The sequence below is a fragment of the Gorilla gorilla genome, chromosome 3, assembly GCF_029281585.2.
Source record: "Gorilla gorilla gorilla isolate KB3781 chromosome 3, NHGRI_mGorGor1-v2.1_pri, whole genome shotgun sequence".
Classification (NCBI taxonomy): Eukaryota; Metazoa; Chordata; class Mammalia; order Primates; family Hominidae; genus Gorilla; species Gorilla gorilla.
Window position 1 is genome coordinate 61080578 of NC_073227.2, and position 24495 is coordinate 61105072.

The 24495-nt window shown below is 32.0% G+C and overlaps 1 protein-coding gene across 7 annotated transcripts in view; it reads left to right on the plus strand.

Annotated features, from left to right (window-relative positions):
* The window catches only part of EPHA5 (EPH receptor A5), a 351336-nt gene extending 327581 nt beyond the window's left edge, over positions 1–23755 (plus strand). For 6 of the 7 annotated variants that reach the window (XM_019025962.4, XM_019025965.4, XM_019025963.4 and 3 more), the window contains 3 exons: positions 6786–6979; positions 10758–10913; positions 18579–23755. In XM_019025962.4, coding sequence (XP_018881507.2) covers positions 6786–6979; positions 10758–10913; positions 18579–18684 — 456 coding nt within the window. In that variant the 3' untranslated portion in view covers positions 18685–23755. Of the gene's footprint in view, positions 1–6785; positions 6980–10757; positions 12320–18578 lie in introns of those variants that run through there. The other variant, XM_055384167.2, reaches the window with a different exon arrangement.
* The last annotated feature ends 740 nt before the right edge of the window (positions 23756–24495 follow it).

Below are 24495 nucleotides of genomic sequence, written 5' to 3' on the forward strand. Positions count from 1 at the left end.
GACTCCAGAAAGCATCAACTAGCTTTGTACTGGGTGTGCCTCTCTTCCTCCTTCTATTCTTTGTTTCATTTCTGATGTGCCAGATATACATATATACATACATCAGCAGTATAAATTATATGTATATGAGCAATATACATAAACATATGTATATGTTTATGTATATTCCTTATATGTTTATGTATGTTGCTCATATACATATTCCTTATATGTTTATGTATATTGCTTATATGTTTATGTATATTGTATATGGTGATGTATATACATAAATATATATTCCTTATATGTTTATGTTTATTGCTCATATACATATAATTTATACTGCTGATATATGTATATATGTATATCTGGCACATCAGATATACATACATATACATATGTATACATATTCCTTGTATGTTTATGTATATTGCTTATATTATTGACATATTTCTTGCTAAAACAAAGAGTCAGTATGTTGTAATTAACTAAAGAAGGGGTATGAGGAATTTAGTTCTCATCCAAATACTGCAAATTACTAAGATTTGACAGTAAGCAAATTATTTGACTCCTTAGCCTCATTGCTATGTAATCTAAAATGAGTGTCTTTGACCAAAGAATATTCATCTTTTAACAATAACGCCGCCCTTGGATGTAAGTAATTATTTTGTAGGAACTAGTAGCCTCATGAAAATTCTTATGCTTTTGAAAAAATGACACGTAAAAAATTATCAGTTCTTCAGCTCAAAATTTCTGTACCCGGCTGTTTAACAACAACAACAAAACAAAAATCTTGGACTTAAACCAGTCATCTTGGATTCTACAACTCTTGGTCAGTTTCAATGATTATAAAGGGAATAGGCTTCAACAGAAGATTTCTAAGATCTCTTTAATCTCTGGAAGTCTACTGATCTAAGATTGATGCACTAAGAAAAAAACATACTCAATATATCTTTAATAACTATCTTAGAATAAAAACGGATATATCTTAGAATCTTAGAATAAAACTGATATATCTGAAACTATTTCTATGTCATCTGGGTTTACTTCCAGAAATATATTCATAAATTCTAGTCATTTGTAGGGAGCTTCATATCTCATAGTAACAGCTCCTATATGTGAGATTTCAAGTAAATGCCTAGCAACATAGGTACTCAAGCCCTAGATAGAACTTAATTCATGGAAACACACAGCTGGTGCTTGAATTCCTATAATCTTCCTAATCTTCATGCCACTCAGTTTTCAAGCCTACATTTTCACATCTCCTGTGATGAAGAATGCACTGTCTTCCAAAATAGCTCATTTTAATTCTGGAGAGAGAGATATATAACATATATACATATACACACACACAATAATTTATATAAATATAAATATATATAATATGTAAATATCTATTTATGGTGCAAATAAATATGATTCTATAGGGTGGTATTCATATGTATATTTATTAGTGATGCAAATAAATATGATTCTATAGGGTGACATTCATATCTCTCTCAAATTATTTTATTTGGTGTGTGTTGAAGTGTAGCGATGATGATTTCTAATTTCAATGGTGTGACTCAGCACCAAGATGGAAAGACCACAGGTTTTCATGACAAAAATACTTAATTTGTGAATCCTGCCACCCCCACTTCTTAGCTGTTAAAGATGGGCAATTTCTTAAACCTGCTGATTATTTGGAACCTGAGGTGTTTCATATGTGAAATGTGTATAATAATTTTTATCTTGTAGATTTGTAATATGGATGATTTTTAGATAATTACAAACAGCCTGCATGGCTATGACTGACATAATCCCTAGGCTAATCTAGGCCCTCCAAGAAACCTATGTCAACAGGAAATAATTAGATATTAAGGAAAATTTTTCTAAGAAAAATTGAGGAGGGATGAAGGGAAGCCGGGATAGATGTCAGACTGTGACACAGGTATGTCCCTAGGTACAGTAGAGACGGAAGGAAGGAAGGATGATTGGGTGCAAGCTATGGAGGAGAAATGCCATTCTAAAGGAGTCTTTTTATCCTTGCCATACTCCATAATTGCCTGGAAGCAACGTGCATAAAGTAAGCTTTATGCAGAGTGGTGAAGGGCTTTAGAGCACAGCAGCTAGCGTTGTTGGCCAATTACTATCTCTGCAGGTGAAGAGCCTAGAGACAAATGTTTATGATTGCCATGCTCTATTCTCTTGCCATGACACACTTACTTCGCATAGGTTCAGAAAGCATCTGTTTCACGGTTCTGTGGGCACTTCCTCCTAAGAAAGAATTCAGAAGAGGCAGGTTACTAAATGAACTGCAGCCTGTAGCTATAGTTGATCTTAGGACCTCACCTGGTCCTTATCCTCCCCCTCCTCCACTATCCACTCTGACTCCCCCTCACTATGATCTTGGCAGGTCGTGGTGGCTTAACTGGTGGTCTGATCTAATTCCTCATTCTTGGGGTTTCACACATATTTCTCCCTGCCCCAACTGTGAGAAAGAAGTCCAACTGCTTCCTGCTGCTCAGTATCAGTTATCCTTGCCATTATGGTGACTTCTTTTCTGCGGATCTCTTTGCATGAGTAATTCATAACTGTTAATTCAATGGAGCTTTGCTGTGTTTTCTGGCAAGAGTCACTGGGAATGGAGCACAACACAGAAGTCTCTGACTATATATATACCGCAACATGAAGAATAACACCCATACTTTCAGAATCTTGTCTCCATGTTGGTGCTTCAGCTGTGTCTTGTTGCTTCTGGATAATGAACTATGTGTGCTGGTGTGCTCCAACAAGCTTGTACCAGCTAGCATATTTTTAGAATATTTCTACTTGAATGAGACCACGTTAGTAGCTTACAATTGGCATAGAGAGAGTATTTACACCATGTCACGATACAAATATTACAAATTTGTCCTCCCCCAGGGAGAGTGAGTTGTTACAAATTTATCAGCACTTCATGAAGTACAAAAGTTCTTGGAATAACATAATTTTGTTCAACAGCACTTTGTTATAACGTTGATGAGAAAAACAAATATATCAACTCACAGCCAGGGCCACTGTCTGTGTGGAGCATGCGGGTTCTCCCCATGTCTGTGTGGGTTTCCTTCCATATACAAAGATATGCCCTTTAGATTAATTGGTGTGTCTACATGGTCCCAGTCCAAGTGAGTGTGGCATGAGTGTGAGTGTGTCCTGCAAAGGGATGGTGTCCTGGCCAAGGTTGTTTCCCACCTTGTGCCCTGAGCTGCTGGGATAGGCTCCAGCCACCTGCAGCCCTAAACTGGAATAAGCAAATAAGCAATTATCTTACCTGTTTTTGTCACTTTTTCTTAAATGTATGTATAGCTCACATTTATTTCAGTGTTTAATAATAGAGGTGTTTTGGGTCATTAATAGAAGTTTAGTTATGTTTTTGTGACCAGAAATATGCCCTAAGAACTTAACTCTTGTTTATATCAACAAAGTTATAGTTAAATTGGTTTCATTATACTTTGTTTCACTGAAAGTCACAGTTTCCAGAACGTATCCATGATATTAAGTGAGGACTTAACTATTTGTGATAGTTAAGTCCTCATACATTCTTTATTGCAAAAGGCACACTCTGGATGGGTGATATACTATGTGGAATTCTGTGTTTGTGAATAAAGCCTTTCAAAACTCCTATTGCTGGCTGAGGGTCTGTGGGTGGGAAAAGCAACCATACCCACAATAGGTATATACACCTAAAAATGCTAACCCAATGACACTGATGTGATGGAAGGAGCCCAGAGAGCCACCCTGCCATCAAATGAATAATACCATATAGGGGGCTAAGTTATGTTTTTAGGAATTGGAAAGAGAGGCAGTATTGTGTTCAGACTATCAGTTTACATGCTAATGCCAAGAAAATGCATAGCATATTATACTATTTCAGATATAGCACATCTGAACTGGTGCCAGCTTGCCTGTAAAAATTCTCATTCTAATTATCTTTTCTTTACTTTGTTCATCTCACCCACCTGTATCAAATCTAATAGTAATGAGAAAGTCCATCGAGATTATAACTCATTTGGTTATATGTTATAAGTTGCATGGGAAGATGAACACCTAAATTGCACTTTGGTCGTTTTTGGTAGATTTCCATCATTTTACAACCTACCAGAGTAGTAATGCTATCTATTTCCCCCAAAACTATTATAACCAATCATTAGAAATGGAAAAAAATAAAGGAAACTTCTAATATAAAATGTGAAGTTATAGTTCCAAATCTATTTTTAAAATAAATTCTAACAATTAATTTAGAATTAAATTTCATGACCTAATTACCTGGACCCAGTTTTAAGTTGATATAGAGACAGAGCACTGTATTTCTAAGTATAAATTTACCCGAAAATAAGACCGATTAAGAAATAAATTCTAGAAATATCTTCACAGGTCAAATAACTTCTTAAGGTGTTTAAAGTAAACATCTGTATTGTTGTGCTTAGTGGAGGAAGGATTATTGAAAAAAAAAAGGGTGCTAAAGAAAAAAATCGAATTAATTGGTAGCAGCTTTGGAGAAAGGGCAAATTATGAAATAAACCATGTTTTGAATAAATAAGAATTACTATTCTCACTGCATAGCAAATATATTACATGATTTAAGCCATTTATATTAGGATGCTTTATTTTGATATCTATATGCTGTTAAAGGGAATAAAAACTGTCCTTATCAGCCATGGAAAATCTTATAATCAGCAAACAAATAAATAAACTTCTATCGATCTATGCGTACAAATGATAATTTTTAAAAATATTTCTTTATTTGATCATTAGTGAGAATAAATATTTTTTCAAGGCTTGTTTAGCATTGTTATATCTTTCTTAAATTATTGGCTAGTATGTTTCTCATGTATCTGTTGTTTTATTATTTTATTTCTCAATATGTATAAATTTTAATAAGTTACGTTAATTATATGTTACAATTACTGAAAACATTTTCTCCTGGAGTTTCCCTTATAATTACTATATTGTTTTTGAGGTAAATTAACAAAGATAGTAGGCTGCTCTTAGGACTTTTGCTCAGTTATTGAATTTATCTGACCATTTAATTTTGGAGTCCTTGGGTACTTTTTATTTCTCTGCTTGCACTTAACTTTTGGTATTTCTAAGAATCTTTATTATATGCTTTTCCAGGGGGGATATAAACTACATCAGCTGTGGCCAAGTGCTGATGACCCTTACCTTTATATTGTCAGTCCAGCTATCTCCTATGCTCTAGCCAGATTCCTGCAAATTGCCATCTGGGTGTTCTCTACTCACTTCAAATAAAAGAAGTCCCAAATTATATCTGACAACATTTTTTACCCTCAGAAATGTGCTTGCCTAAAGTTAACAGAAATTACCATCCAATGTGATAGGCTTGAATTTGCTTGCTTTTAACTACTTTAAAAGTACCGTTTAATCTTCTTTCCATCTGCCCCTGCACTGGGTCAGGTGCCATTTTATTTATCATAAGGAGAATGCTTTCTTTCCAATGCTTAAAAATTGTCTTTGAAAAAAAATAAGTTTATGGCGGTAGAAGGGTAGAATGTGGCTATCAGAGGCCAGGAAGGGGAAGGGGAAGGGAGGAGGGGGAGATGCTGGTTAAGGGATACGAAATTACAGCGATGTAGAAGGAATGAATTCTTGTGTTCTGCAGCACTGTGGGGTTAATATGCTTACCAATAACTTCTTGTATATTTTCAACAAGCTAGTAGAGAGGATTTTGAATATTCACAACACAGGTAATAAATGTTTGAGGTAATAGGCATGCTCATTGCCCTGATTTGATCATTATATATTTTATACCTGTGTTGAAAGATCATTCTGTATTCCATAAATATGTACAATTATTATGTGCCAGCAGAAAAAGAAAAAAAAATTAAAATTATCTTTGTAAATTTCCTATGCTAATCATTTTTTCCATTTATCAAATCAATTCTGAATTCTTTGTGAAAAAGTGTAATTAAGACTAATTGTTAAAAAATATGCAAAATAAGATATTGAGAAATATGTTCATTAATATTTCTTTTAGTATCACTCAAATATTTGAATTTTAATAACAAACCTGTATTGCTGTGTTTGGTAGCATAAACAAATTTCTTCTTAAGTTGGGTATTTTGATATGGGCAGCAACATTACAAATGGTTTTGATAAAATGACCTCACAATTAGGCTGATACTCATATGTGTGGTTACATTTAAAATCAAGGATATTTAGAATTCTTGTGCTACTAGACAGTCATTCCAGATTCCTGACAGAAATCAGCAGATGATAATAAACAGTCAGACCTTGACATTATTAAATGATACATGAGACAGTTATGCTAATTTAGCCTTTGACTTATCCATCATTTACCATCCAAAAGTCTCTTTTGAAGTAAAATTACAGTTCTATTACTTTAAAAATGTGGCTGTGCATGTATTTTTTCATTAAAAAGACATTAACTTTTCAGAAAAATCACTAGAAAATTTAATCTCTATTTGATTCTGGAGTACAAGGATAAATAAAACATGAACTGTATATTTTATGTCAATTAATTTTACAAATCACCCTTCACCAAGATTTTAAGAAAAAATGATTACCATTTATTTTATTTATAATACGTGAAGAAAGCCTATCTTTTTATATTATGATAGTATATTTATTTTATGTTGTATTTTGCAGCAAATGGAAATAGCCGTGGATTTTAAAGACAGTAATGCTAGTTGTTATTGCAAGAGTAAGGATAAGAAAGGATAAAAGTTGGACAGTGGGACATTTTTATAGCTATTCTCTACTAAATTTGTGGTGTTGGGGTGCTGGTTCTGTTTTGCTTTATACAGGTGATTAAAGCAGTAGAGGAAGGCTATCGTCTGCCAAGCCCCATGGATTGTCCTGCTGCTCTCTATCAGTTAATGCTGGATTGCTGGCAGAAAGACCGAAATAGCAGGCCCAAGTTTGATGAAATAGTCAACATGTTGGACAAGCTGATACGTAACCCAAGTAGTCTGAAGACGCTGGTTAATGCATCCTGCAGGTACAAGGCCAGATCCGAGTGATTTTCCAGAATGTAGCTAATTCAGATTGATGTCACAAATATTTTATCAATTAAATCATTCTTGTATAGACATTAATCTGTGAATCTATATGACACTAATTTATTTGGATATAGTTTTTGCATGCTACTCTCTTACAATGAATGAAATATGTGACTAAATGATACTTAAAATCACCTATACCTAATCTAATAGTGTGACATGCCAGGTTTCAGAAAAATGAACTATAGCCACATTCAGGTAGCATAAAAAAAATTAAATGTGTGTATTTTCACGCATTTTGGAGGATAGGTGAGGAGGAGGAATATAAGATTATAACATAATAAAAAGCCAATTAAGCACTGATGCATTTTAAACCAGAGATATCCAGCAATAATTACTCTTTGATTTATTTAGAATACATTTTGGTATTCATATTTTAGAAACATTGACAATTTTAGGGACCCTTTTGCTCTTATCCAGTTGCACACAGATTTTGGGTTATTTAGCGTGTAGTTTGAATGAGATTTAAAAGTGATAAATGAGTAATCTTGTGGAGAAAATTTGTGGAAGTAAATGAGCATATTTTTTACTTTTCTGAATAGCACATGAATGCATTTAAATAATGTTTCATATTTGTAAAGCATGCCTTTCTGTTTTTCTGAAAAACAGAATTATCTTCTCAAAAAATAAATCAGTTTGATTCTGCACTAGAAAATTTACCAGATTGTTATTTTCACTATGTTTGAGGCACTTGTCTATTTTTACAAGAAAGTGTTATGTTAATAACTAAATTGGCTGCCTATTAGCATGGACTAAATGAGAAACAATTTGTTAATAAAGTTATGAAAGTTCTATGATTCTGACATAACATTTGTTTACTAGATGGAAAGTCATTTTAAATACAAATGAGGAATGAATCTTCAAACTCTGTTCAAGCATCATTAACTTCCTGTGGTAGCAAATGGAGAACGTATCTTCTTAGCAATTATTCCTTATGTTGTTCCCAAAATATCTGCTTTTAAATTGCTTATTGTCATGTAAAATATTAAGACTTTCTCTTATCTACTTGTTTGAATTATATTACATTGTCACAAATGGACATAAAAAAGGAGTAAAAAAATACTAATGTTCTAAATTATATTAATTTATATAGGCATCATTATTATAGCTTGAGAGCATTTAAAAATTTCTAAATAATTTTCTTATTTCATTGTATGCAGTATATAGGATTCAGCTTTCTAGGTTTCGTTTAAACAAATTTTGCTTTAAGACCAACTCTACCACTCACTACCTTTCCTTTATTCAGTCATCTGCATATCCTGACTCTAGAAATTGTTAGTTCCTGGTCCATTGTCTCGCCCTTTCTCCATCCCTACCTATGTCACAAAAGTTGATGACTTCAATAACCATGTAGATGATATTCCAGTATCTCTAAATATCTTGAATTTTTCTCCTTCAATGATTTTATTCTCAAATCTACCTTGTACTTTCCTTTCCATGCTTATATTCTAGACCTTGCTATTATCAAACTTGCAATTCTTTCATAACTTCAACTTCAAGATCTTACTCTCCAACTGTTTCTTTCTGCAATTCTCTTTCTCACAATTCATGCCTAACGGCTAAAAATCACTGTAACATATTCATTTATTCATCCAACATCTATTCACCTTTATACTCTGGGTCATGCTGTGGGCTAGGTGCTGAGGATACAGCATTAAGCAAATAGACCTAAGTATTTGCCTTTATGAAGCCAATGCACTGTTGGGAGAGAGACACTGAACAAAATAAAAACTTCAAAACCAATTGTGTGTTTGGTTTTGGAGTGGGGAGTGAGAGTTGAATTCAGGATGAATACTAGAAGGTTAGATTGTGCAGGCAAGACATGATGATATCTTGAAATAAGGTGGTATTAATATTGAATGGGAGAGAAGTGGTCGGCTGTACAATATATTGGAAGTTGAATAGATGGTATGCACAATGATAGGTTTTGAGAAAAATGAGGACAGGAAAGAGGTGGACTGTTGCATCATACTATATAATGGGCAGAACTTCAAGAGCACACGGATGTGGAGATGAGGAGTGTGGTCTTGGACCTGGGGCTGTATTTCTCTGAGCAATATGGAGGTACAAAATAGGCATATGGATATAGAAGAATCTTAGTCTGGAAACAAAAATTTTTAAAAAGTATATGCTTTTTAAAGACATGAAAATGAGTAAAATTGTCTATAGTGGAGTTATAGCCTAAATAGAAAAATATAGGGCCAAGTCCTGGCTCCCTTAGAGTTTTAAAGTCAGGAAAAAAAAAGAAAGAAAAAAAAAAAAGACTAGCAGGCAAAGGAGATTGAGGAGAATGCAGCACACACACACACACACACACACAGACACACACTCGCACACACACACACAATTGTGATTTAAACAGTGTTCAGACAGAGTAGGATTTCAAGAGTAAGGTGGGAGGTGGTAGTGGTGTTGGTTGAATGTTTCCAAGAGGTCAGTCATTTTGTAGTTTGAAAAGTGCTCACAGATTTTGGCAAAAGAGAGATCATTGACCATCTCAACTAGAGTAATTTTTATAATTGGTTTTGAAGAAACTATACTCAAGGGTAAATGGAATGTGAGAAAGTAGAGAGAACCTGAGTAGAGAGAAAGGTATTTGTGTCTTTTTTCTTATAGTTGCAATTTACTTAAGTAAATTTCACATGTAAATTATGTAAATTTACATGATGGGCATGTAAATTATTTTTAATATTTAGTTTCCTTTTGCCATTTTTTTCTGATTATTCCCTTAAGATACGTTTCTAAAAGTCATCATCGTCATTATATCATTATTATTATTGTCCAAAGAATATGAATGTAGCGTCATTAAAAGTGTCTATTGATTTAGTTGATTCTATTAAGTTTTGTTTTGTATTTGGGGTTACATTTTGTTTTTCATGATCTACCACTCCTAGGTGAATTAAGAAACACTCTATGTAAAAGTGTAAAATAAAGAATAAATAGTTTCTTAACTTACAGATAAATTTACTTAAATGAGCATAAGTTCCTCTAGGAAGTCGATAAGTTCCTCTAGGAAAAATCGATTGGCTTTGCACAAATTATCCCACATAGCTATAGTGGGTAGCATTTTTCTTACCTTCATAAACAAAGAGTAGTATATCTGAATCACTACATGACAAATTTTAGTAGACTAATTTTTAGAGAAATATTATGTTTACAGCAAAATTGAGTGGAAGGTGCAGAGATCTCCCACGTACTCCTTACCCTACACATACGTAGCCTTCCCCCACCCCATTACCAGCATCAACCACCAGAATGACACATTTATTACCATTGATGAACCTGTATTTCTATCAGCCACGGCCCATAGTTTACATTAGAGTTCACTGTTGGTGTTGTACATTTTACAGATTTAGACAAATGTGTCCACCATTATACTATTATACAGAGTGGTTTTATTGTCCTAAAAATTCTCTGTGTTCATCTATTAGTACTCAATAAAATTTTTAGCTATTGTTTTGTTTTACATAAAGTTTACTTATTAGTAAGTCCTCATGTTAAGTCCTCATTAATTATGGATAAAATAATCTCAGTAGACTGATTTTGTGTTCTCCTGTATTTTAAATTATTTTCTTCCATATTAGCGTTTGCATATTTTTCCTCTATAAATATACTTACAGACTCAAAGATCCATTGAATATGAGTTAACATTATAGTAAACTTTGTTATAAAAGAATTAAATTGTTACTTTTAATATTTATGTTTTATGTGTTTTAGAGTATCTAATTTATTGGCAGAACATAGCCCACTAGGATCTGGGGCCTACAGATCAGTAGGTGAATGGCTAGAGGCAATCAAGATGGGCCGGTATACAGAGATTTTCATGGAAAATGGATACAGTTCAATGGACGCTGTGGCTCAGGTGACCTTGGAGTGAGTAATTTTTCTGATAATTTTTACATAATTGCTGGGGCAAGAAAAATTGTTCAAAAAACAATCTGGATGAGGTAAGGGAAATCAGTTAACCTTTGCGGATGTGTGGCAGCTCTCAAAGAAGCCTCATCGTCTTTAGCCTGTATTGTTAACAACTGCATGGTTAATGCTACATGTGGCCAGTATCTTTGCTTCTTTGCTTCAAACAAATAACATTGGCATACTTGAATAATTGGAATAACAGCTCCTTGGCAAAATACTGGTGTTTTGTGTTGTGGAAAAGATGTTTTCTTGACAAGTTTTTTTTTTATACTGGTATCTATGTTATATGAATGTAAATACAAAACAAAATAAACTGTAAGCACAATTGGTGTGGCTAGTCCTACATAAGGACCAAACATATTTGTACATTTTGGCTCTCTACGATGAATATCAAGGTAACAGCAGCTTAAACAAAGCTTCCCTGGCAGGATCTCATTTAATTTCTAAATGGTGCACCTTACATTCTTTCAATCTAAGGATGTATCAGATCCCGCCTCTGATTTGTTATTTGGTACAATCTCAGTGGAACCAATTGTGCCCTTTTCTGTTTGCACGTTTAAGATAAAATTTATCAAACCTTATTAAATAAAAATCACTAGAGTTAAATATTAAGTTCTTTAAGGTTGTAAGTTGTTTGTATTTTATTATATACTCTGTACATGTGGTTGTTTTAGCCTAATTGTTATTTGTGAAAATTAACTGTCTTTATGGTGGTTCCATCTAGATTACATTAACATTAATGTTTTAACCTGTGAATATAATGATAACTTACTTCAAATTACCTGCCAATTCAAAGGTTAAAATATTGTAAGGTTTAGAAAATGGTAGAATATTCTGAAGCACTAAACCATATTTGTTATTTCATCTCTACACATGATATGAACATTGAGCAGTTCTTGCTCACCCATCTCTATTATTCTGACATTCTTTGATTCATTGTATTCACTGCTTCTCCCCACAGAAGGTAACAGGGTACCACCATTTATCACCAATTAATGTCACATTCTCAGCATTCTCTTCCTTCATACCGATAACTAAAAGGACCTGAAACCAACCACTCAGCTTGCTTTCTAAATTTACTGAATCTCATTCTCACGGTCCACCAGATCATATCTACTTGATGACACATATGCTTTGTCCATTATTTCTTTGGACACTCAAGGAACCCATTTGTGCTATATTTAAACTGGTATACTGAAAAATTTACTGATAATTTAAACTATTTTTACATGATTGCTATTCAATTTTTCAGTAAAAATGGTCATTTTAATTTATTAAAGTCATTTGTCATTTTATATTAAAATGATATTGTAGGTATTTCTTCTACCCAATGTCAGATTACTTGTAAATATATAATAAAATTATTTGCGTTAAACGATGTCTCTTTTGTTATTAAAATAGCACATTTTCTGTGTATAGTTAGATCTACTACATTTTTGCTTCTTCCTTCAAAAAATAGTTATAATTACAAATTATAGTTTTTGCATTAGCTACTTGTGTTTTACTTATATCTTTGGGGTCCCAAAATACTATAAATATGTTGAATATTTTAGCATTATAGTTTCACATTTTTCTTATTCCTTTTTTTTCTATTTCTTTCCTATCTGCTCCTCTATCCCCAAATGCTCTTTAGTTTTTGTTTTCTTTCAAGCCCTAATAACCTCTTATGTCTTCTCATTATGATTCTTCTCCAGCTTATGGCCCCTTGCTGTATTGCCTTTATTCAAATATTTGTCTTTTAATTCATTTACTCTGACCAGAAGAGTAAAGTTACATTGGGAGACTTACCAGCATTTTCCCATTCTGAAAGTATTGGTCTGTCTATGGTAACTGCTCCAAATTCCTGGGGGTCATAATCATTAATACATTTCTTACCAGGAATTGGGCCAGCAGATCATAACTCCAAGAAAGCTGGTTTTTGGGGCAAGTCCAGGCCCTTTAAATTTAACTACATGCCACTTTGTTTTCTGTGCTTTCGACTATATTTTTTTCAACTGTGAGAACATTTATCAAAACATTATGTTAAGTAACTCAAGTAATCAGTTACTTGCTTGGTCAAAAAATTTTTTTTAAAAGTTCACCTGTTCATTTTGCCTACTCTTCCTCCAAAAAAAAAAAAAAAGTCAGTCATTGCTAAGGACTAATGGCAAAGGAGACAGGATTATCAGCAAAAGAAATAGGCCAGCTCTCAAAATACCTTGATACTGATTTTTCACGCATAGTCTTTACCCCATACCTAAGTATTAATTTTATGAAGGCTGTAAAATAAAATAATAAAATATAATTCTTACAGTTATTGTCAGAAGATAATAGAAGCTGAGAATGGAAGAATACATTCATAACTGTTGTAAATACTTAGGAAAAATGTGAAAATCAATTCATATAAAGCGAATAGTCCAACTGCCATATTTAAAAACTACATTGTAATTTGTGGCATCAAATTTGTTTTCATAGTGGGTTTAGAAAAAAAGAATAAATATACAATTTTCAGAACGACATATTTTGGTTAAAAATCTCCATCACAAAGGTTTAACTTCACTTGTATATGGATTGTTGCCAGTACGTGCATGTATAGCTAAATATTGAAAGGTAATGAAGAACTTAGAGGTCTTAGAGTCAAAGCATATTCATGAAAGTGGCTTTCAATCTTAGATGTGATTGTCTGCTACTGTTTGTGCCTAAACCTTTCTATTCTGTGTTCAGTATTTATATGAAAACAATTGTGGCAGTAATGGTGCAAACTATCTCATCTTGTATAAGTGCAGTGGGTTATTGTCAACAGGGATAATTGTGAGCTTGAGATGAGTTGAAAATTGAATCCAAACACTTCAGTTAAGGACAGAATCACAGCTACTTTTTAAACTTCTTTTCATATCAGTACTGTCAACCTTTGGTTATTCAGAAAATGAGCAAAATCCAATCAATTTAAATATTATACCAATTGTGTGCCAGCTGAAGAGGTTCCTGTTATCATCAGTTACTGGAATAGAATCTTAAACTAATAAAATGAAAGTTTTCAAAATACAGAGGCAAAATCTTTACAGATTAATTCAAATAGATTTATTAACTTATCAATAAGTCATTATGCATGATTTATTATACCCTTAAAGTACACATAGGAGTACCTACAGTCCTCTGTGTTCTAGCCCTGACAACGTCTCATCCATTGAGAACCATTAACAGACCATGGTTAAATCTCTTCTTGCCAAAAGTAATACATTTATCCTGTACAATGTTTATATCATTGATTGTTAGGGTTCTGCAAAGTTAACAAAAAAATGACAAACATACAACTGCATGATAAAACTCTGACAAAAGCAATAAATATTGAAGTTTGGGGAATATTCATTAATCTGTCTTCTCCCTTCTCCTATCCAGCCAATGTTGTTTGGGGCTAAGCACCAGTGATACGGCTAAAAGGTGTGTAAAGTAGAGGGGAGAAGAATGAACAAGAGAATGAATCATCTGTAGATAGATTAATTTAAGCCTGAATAATTAAGAGTTGGTTCCAACATCAACTATATACTTTTTATTACTCTATTTTCATTCTGCCATTTTAGCATCATTAATATCAGTGTTTTTCCATTGTTTAATATTATTGAATAATGTTTGAAAAAATACTGAAATGTAAACCCAACAATGACAGTTCATAACATTTGAAGCTTTTTTAAAAGTAATCGATTTTGTCAGCAAAATCCAAACTATGTTTATGTAACAATGCTAGTCTCGTCATGTTTAGATTCATAGGCCTATATCAAAATATAATTCGTTATCACTAGAATTGACCTTCGGTATTACTTAAGATTATACATGATCATGATAAAATTTGTGTCATACTTATAATGGGAACACACTTAAGACATTGTGTAGCTACAAAAACCATTTCCAAATTATTTTTCAAAAATTACTGTACATAGGGCAGCAATATCATTCTTATATTTTATTTTCATCAAATTTATGTAATTACTGTTAAGATGACCATTTAATACGTGATTTAGGTAGTAAAATGGGAATTATTGGAAATAAGAAATGTGAGACTAAACTACTTAGAAGAAAATACCTTAAATTATTTAGTAATATTTGAACAGTTATTTAACCTTTACTATAAACATTTTCTAATACTGTGTTAATTCTTATCTGTAGTGTTATTAAAAAATATTAAGATGCATTTCAAAAGAAACTACTTAGTTGCTGAGAACAATTTTAACTTGCATAAATCATCTTATTTATCCATGTTTTCACTGTAAATCACATTGTATAAAGGTACATGTAGGTTGCATGCATTATTATAGTTAGCCTATCTTCTAAATCTCTTCACCTTAATTTGACAGTTTTTGAAATGATAGGTCAGATTTAAAGAAAAACAACAGAATTTCATGGGAGAAAACATCATTTATGGCAGTATGTAAAATTCAGTGTTTTGTTTCTGTAATTCCATTTCTCCACTGGGGAGATGGGGTTTAGGATGAGATGGAAAGGCAAGAGAGAAGTAAAAGGAAGAGGAGAAACATAATTTCACTGGTGTGCCCTTTGACATTCATCTCAAGGGATAATCAGATAATAAATTGTTCTTGAAATAAAATTTTATCCTTAGTTCACTGTTAAAATTCAAACAAATTTAACTTAAAATCTGTAAGTATGAAATGTTCTGACAAAGTACAGATTTCATTTTTCAATAAACTCAAACAATACCCACATTTATTAATCAAATAAAATTCCTCACAATTCTTTAGTATGATATAGTTATCATGAAAAATTTAAACTACCGAAACATTGAGGGAGCTAGAGTCTTTCTTGTTCTCAAGTCATATCCAGAAGATTAAATTATATTTTTATCTAATATAACAAGTTAAGACAGTAGAAATAAAAATAAGTTATTAGTGATTTGATATCCTTTAGACAAAACCAAGATTTGGAATATGGAACCCATACATGCTTCAAATTTAAGTTTTGTGATTGTATAAATTCCATGTTTGAAAGAGAACTTATAAATTCTTTCAAGTCATTCAAAATAAACAATAATGGTTATTTTCAAAGGCTCATTCCTAATAATTCCTAATAATTAACATAGCAATCATGAATTATGCAATTTAAGCATATATATTATTACAACCATATTTCCCAATCTGGATTCATCAGTATTTCTTATGGGTTTATAAAACATATGATAAAATACATGTTTTAAAACTTTGTTTCTAGTCCTAATTAAATTATCCAGCAGAGACAGTTTTCAGTTGAGGAAAAAATTTTCATCCTTTTTCTCTTGGCTGTGATCCAGTTTGCTAGTGAACACCCATGAATATGCACATCTACATACTTCTTTATAATTAATAATTTACATGTGGAAACATGAGAATATTAGTGCATAACAGAAACTATTATGGTCAGATTTGGTGACCATAGCCTCAGGCAAAGTATGTGTTTCATTCCCTTCATTAGACATTTTCTTTTAGAATTTTGGATATTTTAAATTACATTTACAGAGTTCTCATTTTATAGATGAATAAATTACTGCATATAATTTGAAGTGCTTTACTTAAAATCATCTCTCTTAGAATAATCATAAATTAAAAGTATAGACTTGGTTGTCAGGTACCTGATATTAGCCCTAACTTGGTTACCCATTTGGCTGTGTTTTATAGCTAAGCAATTCAAATTATCTAAGCCTTTGTTTCCTCATCCATAAAAGGAAATTTAAAAATCTGTATCATAGGGTTATTGATATTTCTAGCATACAGGACGTATGTCTATTAAATGTCACCAATTTATATGTGTCTAAATTGGTGTGTAAATATGTTTATAAAGTGTCACCAATTTATATGTGTGAATATATATATATATATATATCTCAATGATTCTCAACCAGGAGAGATTTTGTCACTAACGGAAATTGACAATGACAATTTATCTTGTAAAAATGAAGGTCTGGTGGTGCTGCAGTGCTTCTGGTATACAGTGGGTAGAGGCCAAGGATGAAGCCGAATATTCTACAATGCATAAGACAGCACCTCTACAACAAAGAATTATCCAGCCTATAACGTTAACAGGTTCAAGGCTGAGAAACTGGTTTAGTTGAAAAGAGACGAGATTAAACTCATGTCTCCTATATTCCTTGTTTGGTCTGTAATTAGCTAGGTTGTAGTCTATTCCATTATTAATAATAATGATTTTGTTTCAAAGCTAATTTTACTTATTTTATGTTTCCCTGAGGATTGTCTTCCATGCCATCTCTACCGCTATTATTATTTTTATATTCCAATCTGGTACCTTTTAGTTGTAACAATTTTTAAGCTTACTGTTTAATATTCACATTCTAAAAAACAAATATGTTTCCATCACAAATATCAATGGCATTTTTTGGGGGGGTAAATGCTTGCCATTTCCTAAAACTGTCATAACAAATCAAGAAACCATAAAGGGAGAAGAAAACTAAAATATTATTTTGGAAAAAATATTTCCAATACGAATATACACAGAGCCTTAGCATCCTTTAATTTATATTCTCTGATAATTAAGAGTTTCTTTGAATTCAAAGAACAATTAAAACTATTCAGTTTCTACCTGTGATTATTCTAATGTCTAACGTCATTAATTCAATAGAACTCTAAGAAAATCTTGAATTAAAACACACACTGAATGGAAAAAGATTCCACTTTTCACATAATGTGTTCAATAAGGTAATTACCTTGAGAAATCTAACATGGCAAACATCTTTGTCATTTAGGATTTTGAATTGTTTATGTTTATTTTTTCCTATAATTAATGCTTATCATTTGCCAAAGATATCTGACAAATACATACTTTAGGGGAATAGCATTCCTAAACATCCTGTAAAAGAACGTTGAAAAACCATGGCCACTTGTCTTGAGCTCCATAATATGTTGTTAGTTTAGAAATCTAAATATTCGTAATTTTATTTTGAATAATAAGCATGTTGAAAAAAATGCACAGAAGTATTTTGATTGAAAAGTGTTCTGAAAGCATGTAATCTTCAGCATGCTCTAAGTGCCAGTAGAGCTTGGATGTTATTTGATTAAAAAAAAAATTCTGGTACTTTCAGTATAAAGTAAAAAAAAAAAAAAAAAAAAAAAAAAAAAGAGTAAAACATTGTTATAAAAGCAATGTAGTGGTGATTATCTCCTAAAGATATCTGTTATATAAAATTACTGTATAGAATGAGTCATTTTATGACTTTCGTTTTCAACTGCTTAGCTATAAAATATTAAAAGTCTATTTTAAGCTTCTTTTAGCAAAAAAAAGTGCTTATGAATATTGTAAATCTGCAGTTTCAAAACTTTTCAATGAAATTGTACCTGTTAACTCTTTATTGGTAATAAATGTGCAAATTTGTTTTATCACCACTCGGCACCACTAAAATAGTGATGTCCACAAATGAGAGCAAATATGTATTATATAATTCCTCATTATAAATATTTTTTGACTACTAACAGATTTTGGAGGTGTAATTTTAGAGCCTAACCTTTAAAAACTAGACTCTGTATGTCTAAATTAGGACTGTAATCTAACTAGTGTCTGCACTATGTTTGCCCCTTTGCCAACATGAAATATTGAGGTGTGCTACAAATTGAATCAATACATCCAATGTGTGCTTTCTTCATGCAGGGATTTGAGACGGCTTGGAGTGACTCTTGTCGGTCACCAGAAGAAGATCATGAACAGCCTTCAAGAAATGAAGGTGCAGCTGGTAAACGGAATGGTGCCATTGTAACTTCATGTAAATGTCGCTTCTTCAAGAGAATGATTCTGCACTTTGTAAACAGCACTGAGATTTATTTTAACAAAAAAAGGGGGAAAAGGGAAAACAGTGATTTCTAAACCTTAGAAAACGTTTGCCTCAGCCACAGAATTTGTAATCCTGGTTTTACTGAAGTATCCAGTTCTTAGTCCTTAGTCTTCATTTTTCATGAAGCAAACATCTTGCATTAAAAGGGACATGAGGTTAGACATCATCTTAAGTTACAACAACAGAATCCTTCCCACTACTTCTACAAAATTTTGTACATGAAATATATAATTATATAGCACTTTTATAGACTGAATTAAGGCAACCCCTTTCAAAACTTCCAGGGATCTACTTGAAAGGAAATGTTTTATAGCCATTTGTGAGCTAACAAAAGCTACAGTTTACTGAAGTTTACTTCAAGTCTTAATTGTCTACAAAAGTGTATTGAAGAGCAATATGATTAGATTATTTCTTAATAGATATCTTCTTTTGTAATTTTAAAATGCTGTTACACAGCGTTAAGTTATAGAAACTAGTGTATAAACATGTTGCTTGATCAAGAAAAAGTACAATACAGGGTGTATATTTATTTTTTGTGTTATAAGATTTTCTTTTAGTTGCTCTTCTAGAGATTATTAGGTAATAAATGTGTATATACTGTATAATTTGCAGTATACCCAGGAACTGATTTAAGATGGAATTGTGTGTGTGTTTGCTTGCACATGTGTGTGTTACCATTCTGCTTGCATTTCTAATAGTGTTTCAATTTTAGCAACATATAGGAGCAAGTGTTCCAGAATGTAATATGAATAGGAGAAATAGGGAAGCAGTAAAACAAAATTTAACACAAGCTTGTGTCTCTTTTCCTCTCATGTGTCCAAAAGCTAATCTCTTTATTCACTAAAAGGAAATGTGTATAAGACTAAATCCCCTTTGGCTTTTTAAAAACATTTTGTGATATCAGTGACAATGCAGTTCTTCTAGCCATTAATCTTGTACCCCTGTAAGAAATTTCACCTTTCTGAGTCCTGAAAAGTATCTTATCAAGCAAAGTTGACACCGAAGGGCACATTTTCAGCAGGATGTAGAAGGATTTAACTGTGCAGGCTTCTGTTAATGTTGTTAAATCCAGGCACATAGCACGAAGCATCACCCTTAAGTGTTAATCCTTTGTAACCATTCCCATTTTGACTCAGTTCTAGAAATTTTGACTCTAAGGCAGCAATGGAATTATGACAAATATATATATATATATATACGTACACACACACACACAAATATATATATATGCTTCTTTCCCTTCAGAATTTTATTTCAATAATTGATAAGTTTTATTTTTAATGGATGTTTATTCATTTGTTAATTTCAGTTTATATTCAGTTACATGGCTTTGAGTTTATTTTATTGAGCCAATCCAAGGTATTATGTAATTAGGCTTATTAAGGAATATAACATATCTTCTATGTATGCTCTATATACCACACATGATGAAGACTTATATTTGTGATACCAATTATGCAGTGTATTAGAAATTGTCCAAAACTGAGCTCCTGAGATAACCAACATTTTTGTATTATTACACTTTATAAAAATTATGGAATGTCATGTGATTATTCAAAAAGCAGAACATTTAAATAAAATACAGCCTACTCATGATTATCAATGTTAATAGTACAGTAAATCAGAGAAGCCTGGATAAATGAAATTTATGAGAAATATAGCCACGTTATATTAATGGTATTCTTTTTTCCAAGCACTTGTTTTATTTGAGTGTTAGCACATATAAGAATAAACTTTTGGGAAATAACTACTTCCTATTCTGCCCACCCTTTACTTAAGCAGTAAAGTACCTCTTTTCTAAAGAACCAGGAAACATGAAAATAACCACAACAAAAATCTAAACAGTTTTCAAATAATACATTCAGTTCTCATAATAATAAGGGCTATATACCATGGGTCCACACAAACTGTGCTGCAAACATATAATCTATTAGTTTAGTGAAATTTCCAGAGATGTGAATTTAATATTTTCTTGATAAAATCATAAAAAAGCATCACCATTATTAAAGATGCATTTGTTCATTTCAATAAACAGAAATTAATCGAACAAATTACTTTTGTACAAAATAAATGATGATTATGTGGCACTTTATTGAATTTTATAGAAATATTCAAATCTAAGTGATAAAGTAACAATTGAGAAACTTCAGAATGAAAGCCTTATTGATTCAAAAGGAAAATTGCCATATGCTTTAGGGCTGATGAACTTGCCACAATTGCTTAGACATAACAAAGATATTTTCTACATTGTTTTCCAACTTTATATGCTGAAAGATAATTCGAAGGTCCGGGTGGAGTGTATCTAAATGACTAGAACTTTAAGTTGCAATATAGATTTTCTCTTTTTAACAAAGGAAGAATATAAATTAATTTGGATCAAATTTATTTGCCTTCTTTGCAGTCTTGGTGATCATTTTGGAAAGTAAATTGAAAGGAAAGTTAAATAGCCACATAGTTTTCTTTTGCATCTCAATTTGGTTGAGAATTTCTAAGGAAGGTTAATGTGACTTTAGAATGAATAAAGAGACTGTCAAACAACAAGTACTCTCCCTAAAAAAGAGGAAAGAATGCCTTTCTAAAATATTTGTTTCCTATTGTATATGTCACCAATTGGAAAATGCCAATCTCATCTGCAAGTGTGAGAAATGGAACAAGGAGAGGAGGCAACTCTAGTAAAATGTAGTGAGGCCATAATCCAAGGCAAAGTTTAACAAATCTTGATTGTGTAATTTCTTATTCTGTTGATTCATTTTGTCACCCACCAGACTACCAAAAATAAAGCACAGACATGACAATTTTAGTATATACAACAGATTTGGCAAATAATACATAATCTTATTGTAATTGCCAGTAGCAATATCTTAAGGGGCATGACTCTTTCACAGTACTGGACTTTGAAAAATTGGTACAGGGAGTAATTTTCAACAGACTGATACTTGAAGTCACTCAATTACTACTTTGACCTATCATAATTTGTTTCTAATCTTGTCATTTGCTTATATATACTATTAATATAACCAGTTGCTCTTTTCATAATGTACTATTTCTATGTAAAAATGTAAAGAGTTTGATTTTCCTATGTTTTAAAATTGTAATGTGCATGATCTTTTATTTCTTGTGTTTCAATTACCAAGTCAGTATTCTAAGGTTGTAAGATTACTGTAAAAATTATATTCCAATATTTTATCTAAACTTAAGTGTGGCCAGCATTATTGGTTTCAGAGTTGCCTAAACAACACAGAATATCCTTAATTCAGTTTGTAAAAGAGTTTTGACCAGTGTAAAAAAGTGAAGACACAGTTTCATGTTTCAAGTTTAAAATGGAAAGTTAATATCATTTGAGCACTTACATGTTTGCATGTCTGCTACTTAATCTGTATGTGAAAGTAAAATATTTTTAACACCATTATTTATGCCATGTAAAGAGGGTTCTCAGAAGCACAAGCACAGATATTTACCTTCGGAAGACATTTTTGGCTATAAAAGTGCATTGGATGACAAACACTATTTGAGTCAGGTGTTAGAAATTTATTAGATGTATTATATTACATAGTAGAATAAGGTCCCTTTCTCATTTTGTTTTTCCTAAAAATAAGAAAAGAAGATAAGTGTGATAGTAAACTGTCTTTGCTAATGTCCTGCCAGATGTTTAACTTCAAAGTAAGCAAAAAGTAGGTACAATATGATGATGATCCTGATGATGATGATGATGATGATGATGAAGAATAAATGGAATCAAAATGCTAGCTTTATTCGACATTAATAAGTAAAATAAGTCATCATTTTTTCAACTCTGCAGCACAGCTGTTTACATTGAATAATTTTCTCTATTGTGCTGTTAATTATATAGTAATGTATCAAAAGAGAAATAGGAACTTTCATTTCTTATTCATTTATGAAGAAATCTTTTCACACATAAATGATTGAATGTTCTTGTTCAGAATGACCACATAATCATTGCTTAGAAGAAGACACCAATTCTTTTAAAAGAAAAAAAGTCTGTTTATAATAATCAGAATCAAATGTTGTTTGTTTCTTCTAAAGGTTAATGGAGAAAATTGAAGGTGGTAAAATGTCATGTTTATTCAGGCTGGGAACTGTATTCACAGTAGAAGTTTCGGTGGTCAACATATCTATGACTCTTTAGGCTGCTGTAGTTTTACCGTCAATTATTTAAAAGTGTGTAGTTACATTTATAAGAGCCTGAGAATACTTAGACTCAGTCATTTGTTAGTATTTTTACCAAAATCTCTTAGTTTCAGACATCTCAGAAGCAGCTATATAGCATATCTTATTCTATGATATACATCAGGCTATCTCAAGTTCCTGTCTCACAGTTAATTCAAAGAAGGATTAGGATTTCTGTATTTTTTCTCATTTGAATCTTTATGTGCATTTGGTTTGTGTACATGTTTTTTGTAGTGTAAGATATGAAATTTTATATTTTTTCAGAAAATAAAAACCCTTTGAATACAGTTACATCTGATTGTCATGCTTGACCCTCTCCGGAAAGTTTAAACTTATAGCCTTTGTGTAATGTTTTCAGTTACTTCTAATAACAATGTTTCAACTTCTTATGCTAAATATTTTACAGGCCATCAGCATCCATTTTGTTCTAAAACAGATTCATGAGCCTGCATTTAAATAATTTTTGCATATGGAGATTAACACTAAAATTGTAGCACAGGTGCATTATTGTGTCAAAATCTAATTAGAAGTTGATTTGTGACACTGTAATATATTATTTGGAAAAAACAGAAAACTATGCACACTATCTGGAAAAAAAAAAAAGACTTTTATTGATCAGCATCAGCCCAAGACTATCTCCTCTCCACACATGTGCTTACGGCATAGAGCAGAAGAGTTGCATTGTCACAGGAAGAGGTGTCATTTAGTACAAACACCTCCCTCTTTTTCTGTAAGTATTGTGTCATATTGGTCTCTTTTTGTAAAAAGCATAGCAAACAATGCACTGTATTCAAGGAAATAAATTATATTTCTAGTTGTTTGCATTTATGTCACAATATGTAACGTCACCATGCCTATGGGAATAATCCACAACTCCTTTTCATATGTATCATATGTATAAAGTAACAACTACAAATGATATTATTTAATATTTTAGTATATATTTTATGTAAATAATTCTGAGTTCTTTGTCACTAGGTAGACTATTATTTTTGCCTCTGCTTTTCTTCAGAAGTAAAGATTATATGACCGGGTAGGAAGGATGAAGTGGTAGTGAAAACGTTAGCATTTAATGAGAATACACCATTCTGTATTCTAATTTTCCACTTTTACCTTTTGGATACATATTATTGACTCCATTTTAATGATGAAGAAAAAACAGTGTAAAGCTGTCCAAAACTTGTCCAAGGCCTGACTGCTCTTCAAAGGCTGATGAAATCCACATTTATTTGAGAGTAAACCTATGAACTTCCCATCACATAATTCTGATTCCACACTGTTGCCCATGCTATTGAGATAACAGTATCATTTATTCCAACATTCTGGTTTAATTGACACAAGGACTGAGAGTCATCAGGAAGCAATGAATTGCACATTTACAACAAGCAAAGTGTGAACATTGGGTAGAAACCAGGGTCTGACTGAATACACCTCTAACATGTTCAGCTTTTGGAATAAACCAAACTTTGGTAATCAAAAATAGTTTTCCTTATTTGTTACTCTGCCACTGAGTAGCAACATGATCTAATTCAGGATGTTTTTGTAATA